A 14,337-nucleotide genomic window follows, 5' to 3' on the forward strand; every position below is an offset into this window, starting at 1 on the left:
TAAGGACTAGCTTCTTTACAAATGCAGATTCTAGGAAACTCTCAGAATGCAATGAAACAGCAACTCCACACATCTACGAATATCAAGTGGAGGAGACAAAGTGGAAGTTAGAGAAGCTAGCAGCAGTCTGGGCAAGAACTTCTCTGCCAGACTCGCTTTGCAGGGATGCCCCTCCTTTAGGGTGGCTCCCTCCTACATTGGCTTTCATGAGTGGCCAACCTGGCGGAGTGTCTGATCCCTGCCTCTAACTTTTCCCACTTCTCTTTGCGACGGACCCTAGCATTGCTGAAGTCATGCCCTTTGCTCTCCTCCTCCTCTTCCTCCAAAACCTGAAGGGGGGGCGTTCAGGCTGAGCCATCTGTGTGTCAAGGACTTGGGAAGAAAGTCTTGCCATATCTGAGCTCACTAGGGAGTGTGCCTCCCCCTGTTCTGGCTGTTCCCAATCTGAATCTGAGCTGCCAGGCTCAGATTCATTCCTGATGCTCAGTGTCAGGATTCCTTTTGCCCCCACTGAACTTCAAATGCTGAATCAAACACAGACAAGAGGCTTCAATCTACAGCTTTTAATCCATTACCACAAAGGGTCATACAGATGCAAATTCTCATTGACTCTCAGTCTGCAAGCAAATGCCTTCAGGGGGTTCAAAAGGTAGCTACGAACCGTTGCCTACTGTTTGAAAGAAAGGCGGGCTCACTAGCCTAACTTAAGGGGCCGGGGGAGGTCTCTCTCTCTCTCTTGTGAGGCTTCTAAGCGCTGCTGTTCACACAGGTCCAATTGGGTAGATGGTCTAAGTTCTGCACCAGCCTTCTCCCTCTTGGCTCTGCGCCTGCAACTGGCATCTATTAATTCAGACTCCCGAACCCCTGCCTCTCCCTGTTCGCTGTCTCTAACAGGGGTGGGTGGGGTGGGGGGCTGAAGAGGGACCCTTGTCCTCCAGCTGGACCTTTGAAACCTGAGGAGCCTGCCTAGCCATGTCTGGACTAGCCTGGGAAAACACCTCCCCCATGTCTGGCGGTTCTTCTTCAGAATCTCCCACCCCCTGTGCTCAGAAGCACTCCTGACACTCAGGTAGCCTGCCTCCTCACTGCCATTTCTACCAGCTGCTCTTCCTCCCCATCCTCTTTTTCATCATTGCTACCACTTGCTTGTTTGGCAGGCTGAGAGCCAGTGAGCAAGCAGGCAGTGGCATCTGCTGCTCCTCCTTTTATTTGTTCTTTACAAATTGCCAGAGTGAGGACCTTGATCCAGCTTGGTATCCTAATAATAACAGACCTTGTTCTGGGGCTCTGTATTGTTGAACAATATAGAGAAGCAGTTAACTAAATAGCTTGCCCCCATCCCTGCCATCTGTTTGCCCTTGAAGAATGAAAGTGGAGTTGATGGAAGAAGTCATTCTAAGTAAGTATTAAAAATGGTTAGGTAAGATGACCTTGTATTTCCATCCGTGGTTGTGGTATGGAACAAAAGCAGCGTGAAATAGTGGGAGGGCGGGCAGGGAGAGCTTTAACCCTTTGCCCCTGCTGTTCTGTACCTTATCTTAAAGACTGGTTCATTATTGCTATCGGCCTTTTGTATAACAGTATTATAGTCACTTCGGCATTATTTTCTCAGTTGCAGCAGCAGCAAGGTCAGCAGCAGGCTCTTAGTCTCCAAGCAATGCAGCCTCAGCAACCTTTGGTAAGAAGACATGTTAATGATAGACCTTGTTCTGGGGTTCTGTATTGCTGAACAATATGGAGAAGCAGCTATCTAAATAGCTTGCCCCATCCCTGCCATCCATTTTGGGGTTCTGGAAGAGCAAAGGTAGGGTTGATGTAAGAAGTCATTCTCAGTAAGTATTAAAAATGGTTAGATAAGTTAACCTTGTATTTCTGTCTAGCTGTGGTATATAGCAAAGTGGCGTGAAGTGCCTACTGGATAGGGGCGAATGCTCCTTCCTTGTTCTCCTCGACCTCTCAGCGGCTTTTGATACCGTTGACCACGGTATCCTCCTGGACCGCCTGGAGGGGTTGGGCATTGGGGACACCGTATTGCGGTGGTTCCGGTCCTTCCTCTCCGGCAGGTACCAGAGGGTAGCACTGGGAGAGGAGGTTTCGGACCCGTGGCCACTCACTTGTGGGGTGCCACAGGGTTCCATCCTCTCCCCGATGCTATTTAACATCTATGTGAAGCCACTGGGGGCTATCATCAGGAGGTTTGGGGTGCAGTGTCATCAATATGCGGATGACACGCAGCTCTACCTCTCATTCAAATCTTCACCAAGGTTGGCTGTAGAATCCCTGTCCAAATGTCTGGAGACGGTGAGTGGCTGGATGGGGAGGAATAAGCTGAAGCTGAACCCTGACAAGACCGAGGTACTTTTGGTGGGAGACAAGAGGAGGCTGGGGGATGTTGACCTGGTGTTGAATGGGGTACGGCTACCCTTGAAAGACCAGGTCCGCAGCCTGGGGGTCATTTTGGACTCCCAGCTGTCCATGGAGGCTCAGGTGTCAGCTGTGAGCCGGACAGCGCTGTATCAACTCCATCTGATACGGCGGCTGCGCCCCTTCCTTCCCGACCATCTGCTCCCATCGGTAGTACATGCCCTGGTCTCCTCTCGTTTGGACTACTGTAATGCGCTCTACATGGGGTTACCCTTGAAGACGGTTCGGAAACTGCAGCTGGTACAGAACGCGGCGGCTCGCCTGATTAAAGGCAGCCGCCGGCGAGATCACATCACTCCAGTGCTGAAGGAGTTGCACTGGTTACCAGTTGTTTTTCGGGCCAAATTCAAGGTGTTGGTTTTGACCTTTAAAACCCTATATGGTTCCGGCCCAGCCTATCTTAAGGAGCGCCTCCAGCAACACCAGACAGGCCACTTAACAAGATCAGCCTCGGATGGCCTTCTCTCTGTCCCATCAGCCAGGACAGCTAGACTGGTGGGGACGAGGGAGAGGGCCTTCTCTGTGGTGGCCCCCACTCTGTGGAACTCCCTCCCTAGGGAACTCGGTCATGCCCCCTCTTTAATGAGCTTCCATCGTGCATTAAAAACGTGGTTGTTCAGGCAGGCATTTGGGGTGGGCTAGGGTATTTAAAAAAAAAAATTATGGTAAAATTTTATTGTTTTAAATTGTTTTATGGTGGGTTGTACATCGCCCAGAGTGGCTGGGTGACCAGTCAGATGGGCGATTAATAAATTTAATAAATAAATAAATAAATAAATACTGGAAGCTGCAAATTAGATGCGCTAATATAGTGAATATATGACTAACATATATTCACTATAACTAACAGGTATTGTTTTCAGTATTATGCAACTTGTTTTGCCTAGTTTTAGGATGTGTGATGCTCTTCAATATTTTCATTATAGTAGAAAGAACAGTCTTTTTAATTCTGACAGACTGTGTTGTATAATACGTGCATAAGGACTCCCCCTAGTGAATAGTTTGCTAGTGAACATTTTGCTGCAGTCTTTAATCAGATTTACAGGTGTTAGACAAATACATTTAATTTGCATCCTGTTGAACTGTGTTTCCAGATGTTTTCCTCTTAATTAGTACCTATCAGCATAGACACTTTAGGATAGATGTTGCAAGTGTTTCAGTATGGAAGGACTGTATTTGTATAATCATAATGCATTTCACAATATTAGTGTAGCGCTGAGATTTCCCTAATAGCATTTGAAGTATTTAGAACTTCCTCTCTTTTTAGACTATTGAATAATTTTATGAGCACTTTGTTATTAACACTACATTTGTATGTGGGCTATGAACACTGTCATGTGTTACGGAAACTGCTGATTAGTATTATAACTCTCTATAGGTTATAAGAAAAAAAATCCCAGTGATTCCATGGACTGGGGTGTAACATGTTGAAAAAGGAAAATGAAGCTGATGCATAGTATACCTTACTTCTGTCTGTCTATGTAAAAGGATTGTTTTGTAAATGCCACTGTTGGCTCCACAATATATGAAGGTCTTCATTAAAATGTTAAAATTAGTGATTTAATAAGAATATTTAAACATTTCTCAGAGCTTAATCTAAATAGAAGATTAGGTAAATTGTTTAGTTGCAAAATTACATCATGATCATAGAGGTATGCAGGGTAGTAACATTGACTCTGCAACATGATATATTTCCCCACATTCTTGACAAGGGAGTCTTGATACGGGAGTATAGGGTCTGGAGGAAACAAGGATCTTTGAGGGAAAAAAAGTCAAACACAATTGGGCTCACAGAACTAGTTTCAATGCAGCCATACAATAATGTATTGTTTTCATCCTGAGGCAGTAATTTTTTTTTAAAAAAAGACAGAACTCCAGATCTGTGATGATGTGATTCTCTCCCCCCGCCCCCATATCAACCAATGGAGTATTTGTGAAGCAATAGCTACCATTTGACAAGAAGGTACTGAGAGGGATAAAATAACGAACAGTCTCAGGGCACAGTCATATATGGACTTACCTGGAAGTAAGCTCCATTGACCTCAATAAGACTTACTTTTGAGTAGAGATGTATAGGATTACATTGTTAGATTCAGAGATGCACACCTGTTGAAATAAAGATGCATCAAACTAGAGTCCTTGCTGGCCAACCAGATATTTCCAACCATGTAGAATCTCAACTGTGATACCTTCAGAAGAGGGAGTAGCAATAATAAAAGTGGATTACCTGTGCTCTAACCTCAGCGATACATACTGGTAAAATGTTAGTTTTCCTGCAGGGGTGGAGGACATGCTCAGATGTGTTGTCCCTCCTACTTGTTCCAAGAGGCAGGAATATGCAAATTGGTTAGAGTGCCCTCTCAGAGGAGGAGCAACTCCTGGCCAGTTTCTTCCAGCCTAGCCCCAGAGCAGATGTATCAAGAAAGAGTCTCTTGCTTACCTCATATTCCTCTTCTTTATAATTTATCTCCTCCTCCTCCTTGTTCTTTCTTGTCTTGGCTAGTTTTCCTCTATTAAAACAAAAATCTGAGGAGAATTAGAGAAAGTTATTCTGAGGAGAAGGATGGCCCCTTTCTTGTGTACCCTGCTCACTCTGAGAATATTGGGATCTCAGTCATTTTTCTAGAGTGCCATAAGTTCTACTGATACTTTTTGGCTGGAGAGGAGATCATTTTTATAGATTCCCCAAAGCACAGGAGGTAATGGGTTGGCCATATATGAAGTGAACAGAGGGAAGACACAAGGAGTTTTAAGACTACTAAATTATTTATTTGTTACTGATATTTTTTAAATGATTTGCATTTATGTTTTAACCATAATTTAGTATTTTATCTTATTATGGGCAGTATCCAACAGTGTCATTCTGCATGCTGAAATAGCACTAGTGGAACTCTGCCAAATCTTTCCATTGCACAGCCGGTTGCCCGTTATGCATGGGCAGTCAGTTGTGAAAGCGTAATGCACAATCAGTTGTTCAGTTGCTTATGCAAGCATAGTGTGCAACCGGTTGCACAACCGTACTTGCACAAACATAACTTTAATTGGATTCTCCTCTTGCACATAGTTCAGAACCTAGTTTCCATCAGTGCAATGTCATTTGCACTAGTGAAATGACACAGTTGGATACTGCCCTTTATCTTTTAATGTTACCTTGAGTAATATTTGTAATGGAACGGTGGGATACAAGTTTAAGAAAGAAAAGGACGGAAGAAAGAAATTGGAGGAAGGTGGTGTGTGATCATGAATACTGCAGTAGAACTTCTAGAATCTGGAGGGTGGAGATTGCTGTAATAATATTGCATCCATCCTACAATATTCATGTAAAAGAGGCTCTGCACAGAATGGGCAGTAGGGCTCTGACCCAACATTGTGATGCTCCCCAGCCCCCAACATGTGGACTCCTTCCCCTGTGCAGATGTCCACACATCATTTTTCCTATACAGGTGCAGCAAAAAATGTACTCCCATGAACCCTTGCTGTCATCATGCATACCACATGCAGTCACCACCTCAGCCTTTTTTGCAGCCTCCAGTGGTATCAGACCGCTGCCAAATCTGCCCTGAAAATATAGTGGCGCAATGGTAGTGGCCAAAAAAAGCAGTGATTTTCCATTAAACAAGGTGCACAGAATGCGCACACCTTGTTTTCAAGCAAAATCATGCTTCCAGGAGTGCAGTTTTGCTGCCACACTGCTGAATTTTGATAGCAAATTCAGTGGGACAGCAGTGGGAGACAGGGGTGTGGCCCCTGGAAGTTGCTCAATGCTGCTGTAGAGGAACAAGAAAAAAGTCTGTGGTAGAGTTTGCTGCCACAGTTCATAAATGAGCAGGAGTTCCATCCTTGAATGTCTAAAGAGAAAATAATTGTCACAGCTCCAACTTCAGTGTCTTGAAGTAAGGTGACAAGGGAAACAGCTAAGGAGTCTGCTTCAAGCATGGTCATGTGATACAAACCTAAATATTCGAAAATAATGAGGGTGGAGGTGAGTGGAATAAGTGAGAAATTCTAGAATGCCAACAGATCCATCCAGGATGAAATGATAAGAAAAGCTTGAGAGAAACTCCTGGGTTGTTGGGGCGGGGGGAGAGAATTCCTCAAAACAGCTGTCAGGGAAAGCAATTCAGGTGATTAGAAGGAACAAGAAGGCATTAGTCCATCTGAAAAGCAGAAGTAGAGAACAGTATCAGCAGCCAGTGTTGGCCTGACTGTGAGTGAAAATCACAGAAGCTCAGGAGCAGGGAGCATCTTTAAAAAGGAGCAATATGTCCTTTTTAAGTGGATTGTTAGGAAACCACCAGGTCCTTTAAATTGCCTGAAGTCTGCTTAGGTCCTCAGAGGTCTTTGCAGGATTATGTAAGGGAGACAACATTTTGACAGCTACTGCATATGTTCCAGCAACTGTAACAGGAGTTGCAGTTGCCCATGATCAGAGATACACTCCCAAATCTCTCCCCCTCAAACTCTGCATTTTCAGAAGTAAAGCTTCATCTACTAAATACATTAGTATTAGTATACATTAGAACCCACGGTTCATTATTATTTGTGCAGTTTCCTCAGTAGCTAGAAGCTTCTAAATTTCACACTGAGTTATGAGGTATCACATGTGTTTCCAGAACACACAAGGGAAGATTCATCTCTCTCAGGCACACATATCATTCTCATCCTAGCAGCATGAATGCCAACTGTCACAACACTATTTTGCTGTTTGCTTTGTCCAGACTTGTCTCAACATCAGCCAACCCTAATTGCTTGCAAATTTCCATAACTAGATTTCAGTTAAAAGTAATATTAAAACAAACTTTAAATAACCTTATGCTGAGAGAAACACTACATAAAATAAAATTGCAGTATGAGGCCTGAGGCCCTGAACCTTCAAGGTTTTCATCTTCATTTGCAACCTCATGGTCGGCCATACAAGCAAAGGACCTCTGGTTGGAACTTTTCATTCAGTTGTTATATTGGCTTAGTTTCCTCTTGAGGGTAATCTGTTCTTTCAAGCAAACAAAATTGTATCAGCAGACAGGAAACAAAAGCTAAGCTTGTGCAAACAAGCTTCCATGGGGGCTGTATGCTGAATTTAAGACTAGAGGCTCCATCTAGTCTCTTCTCTTTGCCCCCACCCCACAGGCAGGTTATTTTTCTGATGTCACTACGCTATAGCGGGGTTGCATTTTGACTAGTGATGGGCAGTTCACTTACCCCGAGTGAATTTGGCATTTACTTGGAAAGTAATGAATTTTTCCATGTGAGCTCGGTCGAGAGTTCTCCTTTAATACAAACTCTTGATCTGTATATGAGTTTTTGCGCATGCGTAATATCAAGGTGCATCTTGGGAGTGGTAGTTTGGAATCATGTTGTGCAGCATGACCACATTATGCCCCCTTTCAGATTGTTTTCATGTGGCCTGCCTGCATGATGATGTCATGTGATGTTTACTCACTGTCAGTGGTATGGAGATGGGCTCTGCAGAGTTGTTGGCCTCCTCCTCCTCCTGCTGCTGCTGCTGGTGGTGGTGTTAGAGCTGCAGTGGCAGCAACAAGGGAAACAGCTAAGGAGTCTGCTTCAAGTATGTTTTGGTGCTAAAGTATGTTTTGGTGTATGTTTTGAAGTAAGGAGACTGCTTCAAGTATGTTTTGGTGGGGTCTGTGCGGTAGGACAACTGAATTTTTTTTGCGGGGGAGAATCTGTGTACTACTTCACTGTGCATGCTCCATGGCTCGCAATCAATTCTAAACTTAATAGCGAATTCATAATATAATGATCCAGACCTACTACAAAGGTGAGCATTACAAAAGGATGAGTTTCAACCAATGAATTGATTAATTATGAAATTCAGTGGCATCACTCATTTTGACCTGAGTTAAAAGGCTAGATTATATTCTCATTTGCATCTCAGTTCTTCTATTGTGTATTTGAGAGCTTTGCTTTGATGGTTCTATCAACATACGGCTGTGTTTTACAGGTGTGCAAGGTGGCTGGGTGCATATACAACAGTCCTAACTACCCCTAGTCTAAATCCTTCTTTGACCCTTTCACTGCAGCAGATTAAAAAATGAGAAATTTCAGAACTAGGTCTTAACAGTTAGGAAAAATACTTGTAACAAAGCTGGAGTATTCTGGATCCCCAACTGCCCTTATCAATTGCAGCTGCTTAGATTAAGCATAAAAAGAGAGGTAAGGGAAATAAGTAGAATTACAAAGTGATCCTGCTTGTATTCCAACTCTGCCTTCCCCAACCTGGCGCCCTCCAGATGTGCTAGACTACAACTCCCAGAATTCCCCGGCCAGCATCGCTGCTAGGGGATTCTGGGAGTTGCAGTCTAACACATCTGGAAGGCACCAGGTTGGGGAAGGCTGGTTTACCTGATCTCAAGTTCTTTGATACTGTTCTCGTATCAGAAGCCCTGCAGGATCACCACTTCCTACGTTCTCTGAGAGTAGATACTGGCTGGCCCACTCTGAAATCCAGCCTACCTCATATGCATCTGTCAACAGTCTGGCATACTTATGCAGTCTCTCCCAAGGTTTTGTGAACGCAGTTGCAGCTCTTTACAGTACATTTGGCCTTCAATTAAATAGATCTGCCTGGAAGGCAACTGGCCTCTGCGGGCATGTTTGGCTCCAGAGTTTAACAAAAGCGGATTACCCTGGTCATCCACAGTCTTGGGCATGAAGGAAGTTCTGACTTAAAATGACAGGCCCTGGAGCTCCATCTCAGAATCCTTAATTCATGAACTTTAGCCTTACTTGCATGTCTGGCTATTGTTCTAACGAGGTCATGGTGTGAAACTGTCCCTTTTGTTTATTTATTACATTTCTATACTGCCCAACAGCTGAAGCTCTCTGCGTGGTTCACAACAATTAAAACTGGCACATCTATCTGTGGTGGGAAAAGGTGTCCGCAGATACAAAGAAGCAAGGCGGCATCCCTAGGGAGCCCTTCCCCAGGGAAGGGGACAAGAATGTTACTACAGGTGGCGGCAGCTGTTACTTCAAGTGGGTCAGGGACTGACAGTGGTCTCATCCCAGGTCCCTGGTGCCGTGGCAGCTGTCCAGTGATGCTTCCTCTGCATATTATATTTTTAAATGCTGTAAATAAAAATATTTACCTAATATTTAGAACCTAAGAGCCATGCTGGATCAGACCAAGGATTGTCCAGCATTCTGTTTACACAGCAGCTGCCTATGGGAAACCCACAAGCAGTAATGAGTGCAACAGCACCCTCCTGCCCATGTTCCCCAGCAACTGGTGTACATAGGCCTACTGACTGATATTGGAGGTAGCATAGAGCCATCAGGAATAGTAGCCATTGATAGCCTTCTCCTCCAGGAAGAATCCCATCAGCAAGTGAAGCCTCTCTTTCTGCCTTGACTCTGCATTCCCTGTCCTAGCGCAGATCTGTCGAAAGAAAGACAGGTATATATTGGCAATGCCCCGCCCTGCCCCCCGCAGCATGGCTATGCCTAAATGCTGCAAGATGCCTACCCCTTCCTGTGTAATAGGATGTTGCGTTACTGTCCTGGGATGCGCTAATATTAATTTCCCTAAACTTTAGTGGTGACAGTAAAATCCAGGATTTCCCCCCTTCCTTTGGAAGAATGTTAGAAATGGTCTGTGGAGGCAGTTCCAAGTTAATGAAATGTCCGCTCTATGATAACTGTCTAAACATGGGCAATAAAACAAGCTAGAAGACTCTACATTAGATGCATCTTCTGGTTTTGAGACAAGTGCTCTAAATTATTATTGTTGGACTGCCGTAAAATAGTATTTTTTCCATTAACTTCTCATGTCAGCATTACTATTGATCTCCATCCAAAAAAGAAGTTCTGAAGATATTAAGATAAATGTTTTATTCTCAAGAATGATAAAGTAAATCTGTATATTAGACTTCCGGGAGTAACGTATGGGAAAGATGCATAACAGAATTTTTCCATTTATTTGTCAGGATTTTCAGTGCCATAACTTTTTAAAACATTTGACAGGCTACTCACAATGATTGAACTTCTTATCTAATTTGTGCTGCTGTCCTAAAGTTATTGTTAAACTATTACTTTAATAAATTCCTCACCAATTGTATAGGCAAAATATGCAGCATCAGGTTCTCATTTAGTCTTTCTGGGAAAGCATAATGTAATAAGTGCTTTGTTTTACAAAAATAATGTAACTGTGTAATTAGGCATGTTTTTAAACTTGCCCATATCTTTGTCATTTTAAATGAGGCATTTTAGGAGAGTGAGTTACTTTTACGTAAGGATTCTTGCCGGTCAGAATTTCATCATAAAATCCACATATCTCCTCAAGGGCCACATATTTCCTTCTGGTGCTTCAGATTCAAGTGAGCCAGAGATAAAAATGCTCAACGAGATAAAAATGTCCATGTGGCTCAGTGTGACTGTGGGCTTCGCTACACCAGGGTTTTATCCCACACCTTTACTGAGGCTTCTGATTCTGGATTCTTTGCGGGATTAAGTTTGGCTCCTTTACATGTGCTTACAGGTGTTTTTTTTCCAGGGATTTCCTTTCTCTGCAAGTTCTATATGTTTTATTATACAGTCACTAGATGGTGCTGTGGTATAGTGGAATTGCAGAACTACATATAACAGCTGTAACAGCACTAAAAAAAAGCTGGACTTTCTCTGATATTAAAAAAAACACCCAGATAAAGTTTATAAAGCATGGGATAGGCCCTGGAGGTTGACAATATCATTTAAAGGACCTGCAAACTTCCATGAGTGACCAATCACGAACACATGATAAAAGCCTCATGTAGAGATGCCCTGTGAGTGAAATGCATGTATTGAGAGCATCCATAGCCTGCATTATACTAATGATAAAGGCTCCTCACTCTCCACACAGTTGGGTTGCATCACAGAGGTGGCCATGCAAATGAATCTGCATGGAAGATTGTATACCAATCATTCTACATCTGAGAACCCATTTTTACTATACTTCTTACTTTTATTTTCAAACCTTCAAGTTTGAGTTTTCCCTTTAACATTCCCTTGCACATTATACCTGAAATAGTGCTATGTTTGTATAGAGCGGGAGGAGCAGCAAAGCGGGAAGAGCAGCAGAAGCAGTCTTCGCCTCCACGCTTCTTCCGCTCTGCGTTTTTGCTTGTCTGTCTAGGGCTCTGCGGAGGGAGAAGAGGTTAGGGAGGGCTAGGGATAGCTCATATCCCTGCTTCCCCAATCCCCTCCCCACCCACAGAACCATCTGTTTCCCTCCTCTCCAAGGTTGCAAAAGTGACCTCGGAGAGTCAGCTGGCATGGTTCTCTCTGCACCAGCTGAGAGGGGGAGCATGGACTCCTGGATCCGAGGTTGAAGCGCTGTCTCCAGCCTCAGATCCAGGAGTCCGAACTATCCTATGGCCTCCCAGATGCTGTCTAGGGACCATAGGAGCACTCTGTAATTTGCTTTTTGAATGTATGGAAAATATTATTAGCAGGTCTAGAACATAGACCTCTAAACTTTCAAGAAAATATGAGGCACAGCTCTAGCTGCTAAAAAAACTGAAATAGCGATTGCAGAGGATCCTCTGAATGGAACGGGGCTTAAAACCTTTGACCCCACTGCAGTGCTGATCAGAACAGTCACCTCCCCATGCCTGCTCTTTGCAATGGAAAATAACATCATGTGTAGTTCAGCCCCGAGAGTATCTATACAAACTGTTGATCAAACTCATCTCAAGTCCAGTCTCTCTGTCCAATGCTCTGTTAACTGTTATTCAGGGTTTTTTGTGTCACAATAGCATAGCAGCACCTATACTTTTCCCCCCACCTGCTGAGATGCCAGTCCCCTCTCTCCTCTTTTAGGTTCTTGAGATTGCCTGGAAGGGTGTGATGAATTCCGAAGAGTCATGTAGGGAAGAGAATGATCTCCTCTACAACTACCTGCTGCCAAATCCCTGCTCTTGAGTTGTTGTTTGTAGTAGTAGTAGTAGTATTTCTACACCACCCCATAGCTTCTCTGGGCGGTTTACAAAGGTTGATCTCTGTCTTGGAAAGGGGGTGGGGAGATGGAGGCAGAGAGATTCTGCATCCCTTCTTTCTGTTCTCCTCTGTCTTTCTCCAGACTCATTTTCCCAGCTAGGAAAACAGCAAGGAAAGACATGATGGAAGGAAGGCAGAATTCTCCCCTTTTGTGCCTGCATCTCCTCCAGATGGCAAGCAGCTTGAGAATGGGAGGCAGACTCAGGAGAGTGAAGACCGATAAAATATAAAAAGAAGGCTTCACAATAGAACTGCCAGAAGGGCACACTGGTGAATTGAACAACACTAATTTAAGAAGCCGAACAGTCTTGCCTCTGGCCAGCTCCTTCGTTCACCCACTACTGCCTCCTCCAACCTCATACTGAAAATAGTTAATAGCCTTGCAGCTGTGTGCTTGATATGGCAAGAAGTTGGATCACTTACATCTTGCATACCTGGCTGGAGGCAGCAGTGGTAGTGAGTGGAAAGGGACAAGGCCAATGGACTTGAACTAACATTAAATTTGCTAATATGTTCATCTGACAATTCAGTTGTGAAGGTGGGTTCTCAGAGTAGTGAATGAGTCCTGACTCCTCTCTTTATATTACATCACTTTGAGTGATGAAAACATTGCTTCCTCCTCTTGCTAACTCATGTGCTGCTTCCCCCAAACTGTTCCACATAGTAGTAATACCTTCTAAGAACCAGTTTTACTTTCACTGACATTCTTTGTAAAATACCGAACAATCTGAGCTAAAATTTGAAGCCTGGTCTACAAAACCTGAGCCACTTGGATCATACAATTCAAGAGGAGGAGGAGAAATGTTTGATTACTGTCACAAATGTAGTGTGCAAGGAGAAGGCCAGAATGAATGGACTCTTTTCTCATTATTTTCATGGTGGCATCTTCATTCTCACTGGCAAGAATATATTGCAGATATTGTAGGTGAAGCTGTTAATGTTTTGCTAATTTCTTCTGTTGTTGAATATTGCAGTTTCCAAGGCAAGGCTTGCAGCAGACACAACAGCAACAACAGACAGCTGCTCTTGTCAGACAACTCCAAAAACAGCTGTCAAGTAAGTATGCAGCACCAGATAAAGGCATTTTGTCTCTCTACAGCTGGAATTTTGCATATTTAGAATACATTTTCTGTCAGTTCATTTTTGTTAAATAATAAATCTGGACATAACCAGTTCTGGTTTAAAGGAGAAGAGTTTTGTTAGCAGTAAGGCCTGTATCCTGACAATTGTGATATGCATGCATACTGTTGTACAGTGTGTGTGTGTGTGTGTGTGTGTGTGCGTAGGATTGGGAGGGGCAGGTTACGTATGGGATCTTACCTGCCATGGATTGTACAGTTAGGTTGGTTGTACAGCTCTTACCCAGTATACCCAAATGGTTGGTCAAACGTTTTTTAAACCAGTCTAACTATCAAGAGTTTGTTAGAAATTGTGCGCAGCGGATTCTGCAATCTGAACTCACTTTAGTCCATCCTGAATTTCTCCCACCTCCATCTTTGGCAACCCTGCTCTGTATTCATCATAATTAGGTTGCAGCTATGCTGACAGGGTTCCATACCTACCAGGTTTCTTAGAGGTGTTTTAATGTTAATATCTTATTCTTAGTAATGAATTTTGTCCTCCTCAACACTTAGTCATACACACACAAGGCAGATATGATCTACTGAAATGTTTGTAAAATCAGGCTTATTAGTGTGTAATTCTTGATTGCTCCCCAGGCTAACATGTCATAAATGGTTTAGGGACATGTTTCTTGCTTTGGGTGTGAAAGATCCCAGGTTCATATTCCAAACAAACCCATACAACCAGGGAAAGTGGGCGGCACCTTTTTTTGTGCGGTAGACCCCATCTATGCATGCAGAAGGTCCCAACTTCCCTGGCATTTCGAGTTAAAAAGGTGCCTCAAGGACCCACCTGGGG

At 43.6% G+C, this 14,337-nt stretch overlaps 1 protein-coding gene across 1 annotated transcript in view; it reads left to right on the forward strand.

The window, feature by feature from the left end:
* MED12L (mediator complex subunit 12L) overlaps positions 1 to 14,337 on the forward strand; it is a 262,912-nt gene that overhangs the window by 247,170 nt on the left and 1,405 nt on the right. The window contains exons 42-43 of the mRNA XM_084847292.1: positions 1,613 to 1,678; positions 13,392 to 13,473. Coding sequence (XP_084703418.1) covers positions 1,613 to 1,678; positions 13,392 to 13,473 — 148 coding nt within the window. The remainder of the gene's footprint in view (positions 1 to 1,612; positions 1,679 to 13,391; positions 13,474 to 14,337) is intronic.

This window comes from Heloderma suspectum, chromosome 3, assembly GCF_057233095.1.
Source record: "Heloderma suspectum isolate Gila_16-S chromosome 3, 16-S_ref, whole genome shotgun sequence".
NCBI classification, from domain to species: Eukaryota; Metazoa; Chordata; class Lepidosauria; order Squamata; family Helodermatidae; genus Heloderma; species Heloderma suspectum.